Genomic DNA, 10,899 nt, shown 5'->3' with positions numbered 1-10,899 from the left:
TGTATGCATGTATGCGTGTATGTATGTATGTAAGTATGTATGTATGTATGTAAGTATGTATGCATGTATGTATGTATGTATGCATGCATGTAAGTATGTATGTATGTATTTATGCATGTAAGTATGTATGTATATAAGTATGTATGTATGTATGTATGTATGTAAGTATGTATGTATGTATGTTTGTATGTATGTATGTATGTATATAAATATGTATGTATGTATGTATGTATGTATGTATGTATATATATAAGTATGTATGTATGTATGTATGTATGTATGTATGTATGTACATAAGTATGTATGTATGTATGTATGTATGTATGTATGTATGTATGGAAGTATGTATGTATGTATGTATGTATGTATGTAGGTATGTATGTATGTATGCAAGTATGTATGTATGTATGTATATATGTAAGTATGTATGCATGTATGCATGTATGTATGTATCCATGCATGTAAGTATGTATGTATGTATACATGTAAGTATGTATGTATATAAGTATGTATGTAGGTATGTATGTAAATATGTATGTATGTATGTATGTATATAAGTATGTATGTAGGTATGTATGTAAGTATGTATGTATGTAAGTATGTATGTATATAAGTATGTATGTACGTATGTATGTAAGTATGTATGTATTTATGTATGTATGTATGTATGTATGTATGTAAGTATGTATGTATGTATGTATGTATGTATGTAAGTAAGTAAGTAAGTATGTATGTATGTAAGTATGTATGTATGTATGCATGCATGTAAGTATGTATGTATATAAGTATGTATGTATGTATGCATGCATGTAAGTATATATGTATGTATGCATGTAAGTATGTATGTATGTATGTATGTATGTAAGTATGTATGTATGTATATAAGTATGTATGTATGTATGTATGTATGTATGTATGTAAGTATGTATGTAAGTATGTATGTATGTATATAAGTATGTATGTAGGTATGTATGTAAGTATGTATGTATGTATGTATGTATGTATGTATGTATGTATGCATGTATGTATATATATAAGTATGTATGCATGTATGTAGGTATGTATGTAAGTATGTATGTATGTATGTATGTATGTAGGTATGTATATGTGGGTGTATGTATGTATGTATGTATGCATGTATTTAAGTATGTATGTATGTATGTATGTAGGTATGTATGTATGTAAGTATGTATGCATGCATTTATGTAAGTAAGTAGGTATGTATGCATGTATGTATGTAGGTATGTATGTATATAAATATATATGCATGCATGTATGTAAGTATATATGTATTAAGTATGTATGTATGTATGTAGGTATGTATGTGTGGGTGTATGTATGCATGTATGCATGTATGTATGTATATAAGTATGTATGTAGGTATGTATGTAAGTTTGTATGTATGTATGTATGTATGTATGTATGTATGTATGTATATAAGTATGTATGTATGTATGTATGTATGTATGTATGTATGTATGTATGTATGTATATAAGTATGTATGTATGTATGTATGTATGTATGTATGTATGTATGTATGTATGTATGGAAGTATGTATGTATGTATGTATGTATGTATGTAAGTAAGTATGTATGTATGTATGTATGTATGTATGTATGTATGTATGTACGTAGGTATGTATGTATGTATGCAAGTATGTATGTATGTATGTATATATGTAAGTATGTATGCATGTATGCATGTATGTATGTATCCATGCATGTAAGTATGTATGTATGTATATATGTAAGTATATATGTATATAAGTATGTATGTAGGTATGTATGTAAGTATGTATGTATGTAAGTATGTATGTATATAAGTATGTATGTACGTATGTATGTAAGTATGTATGTATTTATGTATGTATGTATGTATGTATGTATGTATGTATGTATGTAAGTATATATGTATGTATGTAAGTAAGTAAGTATGTATGTATGTAAGTATGTATGTATGTATGCATGCATGTAAGTATGTATGTATATAAGTATGTATGTATGTATGCATGCATGTAAGTATGTATGTAAGTATGCATGTAAGTATGTATGTATGTAAGTATGTATGTATGTATGTATGTATGTAAGTATGTATGTATGTATATAAGTATGTATGTATGTATGTATGTATGTATGTATGTATGTATGTAAGTATGTATGTGCGTATGTATGTAGGTATGTATGTAAGTATGTATGTATGTAAGTATGTATGCATGCATGTATGTAAGTATATATGTATTAAGTATGTATGTATGTATGTAGGTATGTATGTGTGGGTGTATGTATGTATGTATGTATGCATGTATGTAAGTATGTATGTATGTATGTAGGTATGTATGTATGTAAGAATGTATGCATGCATGTATGTAAGTATATATGTATTAAGTATGTATGTATGTATGTATGTATGTATGTATGTGTGTGTGTATGTATGTAGGTATGTAAGTATATATGTATTAAGTATGTATGTATGTATGTATGTATGTATGTATGTATGTATGTATGTATGTGCGTATGTATGTAGGTATGTATGTAAGTATGTATGTATGTAAGTATGTATGCATGTATGCATGAATGTATGTATGTATGCATGCATGTATGTATGTATGTATGTATGTATGTATGCATGTATGTATGTATGTATGTATGTATGTATGTAAGTATGTATGTATATAAGTATGTATGCATGTATGTAGGTATGTATGTAAGTATGTATGTATGTCTGTAAGTATGTATTCATGTATGTATGTATGTATGTATGTAGGTATGTATGAATATAAGTATGTAAGTATGTATGTATGTATGTAAGTATGTATGTATATAAGTATGTATGCATGTATGTAGGTATGTATGTAAGTATGTATGTATGTATGTAAGTATGTATGCATGTATGTATGTATGTAGGTATGTATGAATATAAGTATGTATGTAAGTATATATGTATTAAGTATGTATGTATGTAGGTATGTATGGGTGTATGTATGTATGTATGTGTGTGTGTATGTATGTAGGTATGTATGGGTGTATGTATGTATGTAAGTATGTATGCATGTATGCATGTATGTATGTATGTATGTATGTATGTATGTAAGTATGTATGTATGTAAGTATGTATATAAGTATGTATGCATGTATGTAGGTATGTATGTATGTATGTATGTATGTAAGTAAGTATGTATGCATGTATGTATGTATGTATGTAGGTATGTATGAATATAAGTATGTATGCATGTATGTATGTAAGTATATATGTATTAAGTATGTATGTATGTAGGTATGTATGGGTGTATGTATGTATGTTTGCATGTATGTAAGTATGTATTTATGTATGTATGTATGTATGTATGTATGTATGTATGCATGTATGTATGTATGTATGTATGTATGTATGTATGCATGTATGTATGTATGTGTGGGTGTATGTATATATGTAAGTATGTAAGTACTAGTTCCTACTCTACTCTAACATCCATCCTACCTGCCAACATTTAGGTGTTTGAACACACTCCTTCAACTGATGTCTGAACTGAACTGAATTGAATTGAAACATGACAAATTTTACAGATTCAGTGAACAATAACTAACATAGCATACATCTTTGTCGCCCATGGAGAAAGTCCCCAGACTCCCTTATCAAAAAAAAACCAAAAACCAAACAAACAACAAATTCAACAAATGTCTTGTATTAAGTTATTTTATCGTTACATGTCTGTATACAGAGCGGGGAAGGGAGATCTGATCACAAGTGGAGCATGTAGACATACAGTTTAGTGAACATAAGTATTAAAAGCTGTCCACTTATGATTTGATTTGAAAAAGAAACATGTTAATACCAGGTGTAAACAGGCTCTGCATCACTTGAAATATGCATGCAGCTGCAGTAATAATAAATAAGTGACATCAGATTTTTCACAATAAGAGTCTGGAGTCTTAGGATCACAGATGTCTGCTGTCAGTTCTACATGGCAGTTAATTATTAGTCGACGTAGTGTTCAAATTAACAACATACCTGTTGGTTCTCAGTCTGTTAAACCTGATGTTCTGAAAAAGTGAGAGCAGCCCTGCCCTCTGTCACTGTCACTCAACAAAGAGGAGTTTTTAGTCTGAACAGTGAGTTAAAGTTGTACTCACACTTTGGTTGAACATGTCCGTCTCATGTCGGAGGGTGGTGTACTGACACAGATGCTGTCTGATCATCTCCACCCGCTCCACCTCCAGCCGCTCCAGCTCCTGAGGAGAGAAGCAGTTTGTGATGCCTGAGTCACAGAGAAACCTCTACACCTCCATCTGTCTGCACTGAGCAGAAACAAGCGTCTACAGCGCTACCAGGGGATTAATACATGATTAAACAAGAATCACCACAACAGAGTGTAGACATAAAATAAAATCATGCACTTTCAAGTCTTTGGGATTGATGTAAAACTTGGAATGGAGATCTGATGCTTTGCTTTATTGAAAATAAATATCTGACAAACAAAAAATATCACGTCTCTAAATTACAGCCCCAATATGTACATATGGGTATTAGAAAGCTCTTTCCACTTCTTTTGCACTTATACATCAATAGTGAGGCTGCACAATTAATCCAAATTTTATCAAAATCGCAATATGGCTTTGCAAATTGCAATATCAGTAAAAATGATCGCAATTAGACTTTTTTTTTTTTTTTAAATCATTCAACCCTAGTTAGAAATTTTGCAAATGGGGATATCAAATAGATGTTTACTAAGGAACGGATGAGGAGTTAATCAGGAAAGACCTGATAATTAATCAATCATTAATGAGTAAGTGTGATTCGAGGATTACATAATAGATATTTATGAGTTACTAAAGATCAGACTGGAGAGGCTCTATGAATAAATCATTAGGCAATGATTAGTTCATAAATCTATCTATCTATCTGCTCTACCTACCTACATACCTCTTGAGTTATGTTTATTATTTGGCAATTGCACGTAGGCTCAATTTTCATAGCAGATTAGCAAAAAATCCCAACACAGAGTGTCACACTGCTTAGTTTGGACTCAAAGTCTTATGCTCGCACACAGAACGCTGATCTCTTACCAGACTTGTGGTGACCATCTCCTCAAACCATTTGGACTGAGACTGGTTATAAAGGTCGACACAGCGCATCAGGTCGTCTCCTGTTACAGGAAATACACAACAGAGAGAAGACTTTTAAAATGGATATCCATGTAAACACGCAGCCACAACAAACCTGTCAAACTGTTTGTGCTGACTTTGTTTCTCTGGGTAGATTAAAATGTGTAGTGCACTATTTCTCCACTAGGTGGTGCCACTACCCAGCGATTGACTTGCAGCTGGTGCGTCTCTGAAACACATGCAGGGTATTTGTTCCACCTCACTCAGCTGATACGATTATCCCAGACAGTTCAGACGATCTGCGCTGATAACAGATTTCATTATGATAGCATGAGCAGTGATAAAGGGAGATGTCTAATCTGTCCTTTCATTAATGTTACAGCCTGTATCCTGCAGCTGACAGCCACAACAAACACTGATCATCTAGGAGATTCAATCAGAGAGGAAATGATGCTGATCATTCAGCAGATCACTCTCCATCTACTGCAGCTAATGTCTGCTGATATACCTGCTACTTTACATTCACATTAACATTATATTACTCTGTTAAACTTTTAAGAGGGTTCCGACATCAACAGATATGACTGTTTTGATCTGAAGTTTCACTGTTCCCTGCCACCTACAGTACAGGCAGTTATGTAACTTTCTGCCGAGTCAAAAATGAGTTAGTTCGTTGCCTCTCAAACTACAACCTGCCAACTGTGTCACCATGCAGAAGAAAATGTGCATCTACTCATGGATGAGAGGATCGTGCTCATAACAGCGCGGTGTTCTCTCGTCCATGAGGAGATGCACACTTCCTTCGTTGTGGTGATGCGGTTGGCAGGAGTAGTTCAGTGGAAAGAAAATAGTTCCTACGTGAAACTGCTCATAACAAAGTCTGTGGATTATCTTGAGTAACTAGTTCATCATTACTGTTGAGATTTTCAATTTTTTTTTTTTTGGCACTTTGAGTGGCACAAGCAGGGTGCCATTTAGTTCAAGTCAAATAAATTTTATTCATGCTTCTCAAGTAGAGCAGGTCTAGGCGGTAGTCTTTAAAACCCAATAGTTCCCACCAGGAGCAAGCACTGTGGAAACTGTCACGAGGAAAAAGTTCCCCTTTACAAGTCTGTTTTAATGGTGGGCAGCCGTCCAGAGAGAGAGAGAAGACAGACATCTCTATGGCCGATATCTCCAAAACTCTGCAACTCACATCAAAACTATCTAGATCAGACCTGGGCAAAATGTGGCCTGGGGACCAGATGTGGCACACTGAAAGGCGTCATGCGGCCCGCAAGATCATCATCAAGTCTAGCACAGACAGTCAATAGCATTTTGCTTACCTTTAAACCGTTATCTGACCTTTATTTTGAAAGGGGTCAGTGCTTTGTTCATTGGTAGTAATAATGAACTTTATCTTTTATATTAAACTGTAACTGTATTCACTCAGTGGTGTACATTCATGTTGTTTAAGTTGTTCTTCTTCTACTTTTGCTGCCACTATCATTGCAGCCTGTATGCAACATGGATGGTACACTGTAAAACATCAAGTTTTGGACATTGCCAACAAAAATATTAGCCCACAATTCATCACATGGCAATTCAGAAACGGTAGAAGTGCCCTATGTAGAACACTTCTGACTTTTCCATTACTAGAGATGTGGCCATTATTAGGACCTTATATCATTTGTGTCTGGCCCACAGCAGCCTGATCAGTTTCTCATGTGACCTGCCATGAAAAATAATTGCTCACCCCTGATCTAGATGGATAACTAAGAGAAAAAATATTTATTTTTAATTTGAGGGTGAACTGTCCCTTTAGGTTTAAGCTTTTATGTTTGAAAAAACATGTCAGACCAGTTGGTCTGTTGGATTTAAGAGGTTACTTCATGTATATTAAGAAGAAATTTACCCATTCAATTTTTATTCCTTTGCACTGTTTGTATTTGTTTACAATGTACAGAAACACTTTGTTGCTTCTCAATGTATAAATATACACCTATTTCCCATTGACTTGTGTTTATATAATAGTTGTATTTTTTTTTTTTTTTTACCTTTCTCTACTTAATCTTTTTTTTCTGTCTTGCTGTAAAGTTTTCTACTGTGTGTATGTACAGTGAGAGTAACTTAAAACTGTTGGAAAAGTTGGATAGAATAATAAACCCATATGTCAACTTCTGAATGACCTGTAATATTATTTTTAAAATCAAGAAGGGAATTTAATATCAGTGCAAGATGAAATTTTAACATTATACCTTAAAAAAACAAGAAGTCGAGCCCCGGGGGAGAGGAGGTGGGGGAGGACCGGGAAAAGTGTGTGCAAAGTGAAGTTTCTGAACAAAGAAAGTGTAGATGGTGGTTATAATTTTATTTTATTATTTTTTTCCTGTCCCTATAATAAGTGAATTGAAATCTGATGAAATGCGATGACACACCAGTGTTCTTGTTTTGGGTCTCATCCTGAGTATACAGGTATATGGTTAGGTACTATTTATTAGGGCTGCACAGTTAATCACAATATTATCGAAACTGCAGTATGGCCAAATGCAATATCCAAATCCCAGAGCAGGAACAAAATCACAATTTTTTGAAAAAGGAAAAATGTATGAGAAAGCAGCATCATAATGAGGCATTGTAGCGCTGCAGAGATGACCTGATGTACAGGTCTTGTTGTCCAGATGCAAGAAAACATGTTTGCTTGGTACAGACCCCAACAAACATCACATCATCGCAATTTAAAGGTTTTTTTTTTTAATTCCCACTCATCATATTACATCTCTTGTGCAGCCCTACTATTTATTTGTACTAATATATTTATTTCACGATAATATGTGAATAAAAAGCAATGTACATAAGATTTATTAGATTACGCACTTGAACAGATGAGCTGTAAATCGAAATTCTCTTATGGCACTTTCATATGAATTGTTACTGAAAAAGGAAAAAACAAAAACTTAGTCACAAAAAAAAAACAGAAAGTGTAGACGCATGGGAAAACAGCAATAGAGCTGCTGTTTGTGCTTCAGATAAGCCCTTTAACCTTTGAAAAATACGACTAAATCCCCTTCTTTTACAACAAAAAACAAACATTATGATCTTGGTTGCAGGGTGATGCTGGCCGCAGGTAGCTGATATGAAAACATGAGGAAATCCCTGCTATATGGGGACGTAAATGAGCAAACACTGTGTGTAATCCAATGCAGCGAGAGCTTGAAGCGATAATGAGTCTTTGTTATGAGCAGACAGATGCCGTGCTTTAGTTGTTTTGGCATCAGCCACCTCTCCGCTTCCCTCACACTGTAGTCATCATCACTGGCAGCCAGACGCCGTGAGCACCGTCAACAACTGCTGCTGTTTTTCTCCCTGGTTGCATAAGCAGCACGGAGGAGGAATGGCTCCGTGTGTGTGTGTTTGTGTGTGTGTGTGAAGAGAGCCAGTTTGGATGGAGGATTGGTGCTTGTGTGTGACAGCATGTGGTCGTGCCTGGTTGAGTCATGACATCACACTCCAGCGGGTGGGTGGAGATCTACATCTGTTTACTCTCAGACAGTCACTTTCCTCAGGTCACACGCCTATTAAAAACTTCTACACACCGACTCAGCTGCCGTTAATGCTACTCCTTCACCCCGCCTCTTTTTCCCCTCACACCCCTCGAACATACACACTGTCTGTGTTTTCACTGTTTACACAGCTGACCTGATAAGTGCAAGTAATCCTGTGCTGCGGGTGAGACGGTGGTGTGTGTGTGTGTGTGTGTGTGTGTGTGTGTGTGTGTGTGTGTGTGTGTGAACGCAGCCTGATAATCAGACTGGATCGCTGTTCCTTGTTCATGTTCGGCAGGGACTGACGGACCCGTCCCGTCGCCGCCCTGTCAGTCAACACAGCGGCTGTGGTGGTGGTTGCTAGGAGTGCTTAAAGTTTGTCTGTCAATCAAATGTGGGCACAAATTCCAAGGTCTGAACGTTCTTAAACTGGAATTACCGCCTCGTGGCTGTATGCCCCCGCAAACCAGTCAAGCTGCAGTTTACTTCCATGTCTGTCCAAACTCTTACAATGTATATAGTGAAGACTTTGACAGGAATTTAATAAAAAGTATCAGTTGTAGTTTTTTGGTGAAACTTGCTGTTTTCACTTAGAGACTATTCTTACAGAGGGGCTCCGAGGACTGAGAGAGCTGAACATTTTGATGTCACAGTGAAGCTGACCTTTGACCTTTTGGATACAAAAGATCATCTCAGGCAATCCTGAGATATCATATGCACGAGAAATTGATCCAAGGCGTTCCTGAGATATCTTGTTCTTGAGAATGGGATGAATGGACAGACAGAAGGAAGGATGTACAGATAACCCGAAAACACCTTTAGCCACGGTTATCACCGGTGTGGAGGCATAAAAAGAATCTGCCATATGAACAGTTAAAACATGCTTTGCTTTTCAGTTATTTGATTGGTTGTCAGTACATGATTGAATAATGTAGCTTATCGACAGGTTATGTTCTATTTGTTTGTTTGTCTGTCAGCAGGATAACCAAAAAAGGACTGGCCCAATTTTCATGATACTAGTGGTGGAAGACTGTCGCATGGGCCAAAAAATAGGATCCAAATTAGGGATGTCAAAATTAATTGTTTCTAAGATGCATCGCGATGCGGATGTGGATGATTCTGCATCGATGCAGTGACAGAACATAATGAATTATAGCATAGAGACGTTCCGTTTTTATTTTCCAGGCGCGGCTGGACAATGAAGTTCTAGACCTTCCTGGTGCAAAAGGCCCACCTCCCTCCGCCATATTGCGGTTGCTACAGGTTCAGATCCTGAGCCTTCATAACAACAGCAACTGTGACCACAAGTCACTGATACAAGATAATGCTAATGCTAAAGCGTAGTGTGTCAGTAGCACTAGCAGAGAGGAGTCATGAAGTCAGCAAACTGACTTCTCTATAAGAGATGAAAGGACTTTGTGGGATAGATATTTTTTTACAGTCAGATTATTCATGTGTCTGTACTGTATGTGTGTGTATCTCCCCTGAAGGACTATGGAGTTAGTCCACACCCACGCCTCTCTGTCAGTCTGGTGTGAACACAGACTAGTGGAGCGGAGAATGTTTCTGACCACCCTTCTTTTCCCTCCTCTCCTCTCCTCTCCTCTCCTCTCCATCCTTCTATTTAAAAAAAAAACTCCCAGTCTGGCTCGAAGTGCTGATAAAGCTCATGACTCATGTAAAAAGACAAACACAGCATCTCGGTTCACAGCCCATCTCAAGTGACCGCTCCAACGAGGGGCTACAGAAACACTGGAGGAGGAGATGCAGTTATGTCCAGTAAGTTAACCATTTACTAAGCTTAATGAGATCTGTGTCGCTGGAGTGTGATCTGTAGCAGGACTGAGAGCAGCGCTGACACAAACCACTGCTCATCATCCTCGTGATCTCCGATAACAGAGAATCCCACATCTGGTGCAGAGGGACTTTTATAGGTCGAATGATGAAATCCAGACCCTCATATCTGCTATAAAGAGTACTATTGTGCTCTAAGCATTATTTTCTCTGCACAGTTTTTAAGTCATTAAACTTAAAGGGATGGTTTTCTTTATTTTAAATGTGGTTGTATGAGGTACTTAGACACAGTCAGTGTATTATCTGCAGTAGATGGCAGAAGGCATGTTTTGAGAAGCAGCAGAAGTAACAGTGTAGGGAGCTAAGCCACCGGAAAACTCCAATGCCACCAGACACCTTTGGCAAAATCAGTAATTTTACCACCCAGAACACAGGAGTTGCTCTTCTTAAGTGACCTCAACCGATAAGTTTGTTTGT

General features: G+C 36.2%; 1 protein-coding gene across 1 annotated transcript in view; it reads right to left on the bottom strand.

Annotated features, from left to right (window-relative positions):
- Positions 1-10,899, bottom strand: part of gas7b (growth arrest-specific 7b) — a 95,821-nt gene that overhangs the window by 6,582 nt on the left and 78,340 nt on the right. The window contains exons 12-13 of the mRNA XM_084741438.1: positions 5,066-5,145; positions 4,133-4,231 (exon numbers count right to left, since the gene is read on the bottom strand). Of these exons, the coding sequence (XP_084597564.1) occupies positions 4,133-4,231; positions 5,066-5,145 (179 nt within the window). The remainder of the gene's footprint in view (positions 1-4,132; positions 4,232-5,065; positions 5,146-10,899) is intronic.

This window comes from Lutjanus erythropterus, chromosome 17, assembly GCF_056507025.1.
Source record: "Lutjanus erythropterus isolate fLutEry1 chromosome 17, fLutEry1.hap2, whole genome shotgun sequence".
In the NCBI taxonomy this organism is placed as follows: domain Eukaryota; kingdom Metazoa; phylum Chordata; class Actinopteri; order Lutjaniformes; family Lutjanidae; genus Lutjanus; species Lutjanus erythropterus.
This window is presented reverse-complemented; position numbering and strand designations above follow the sequence as displayed.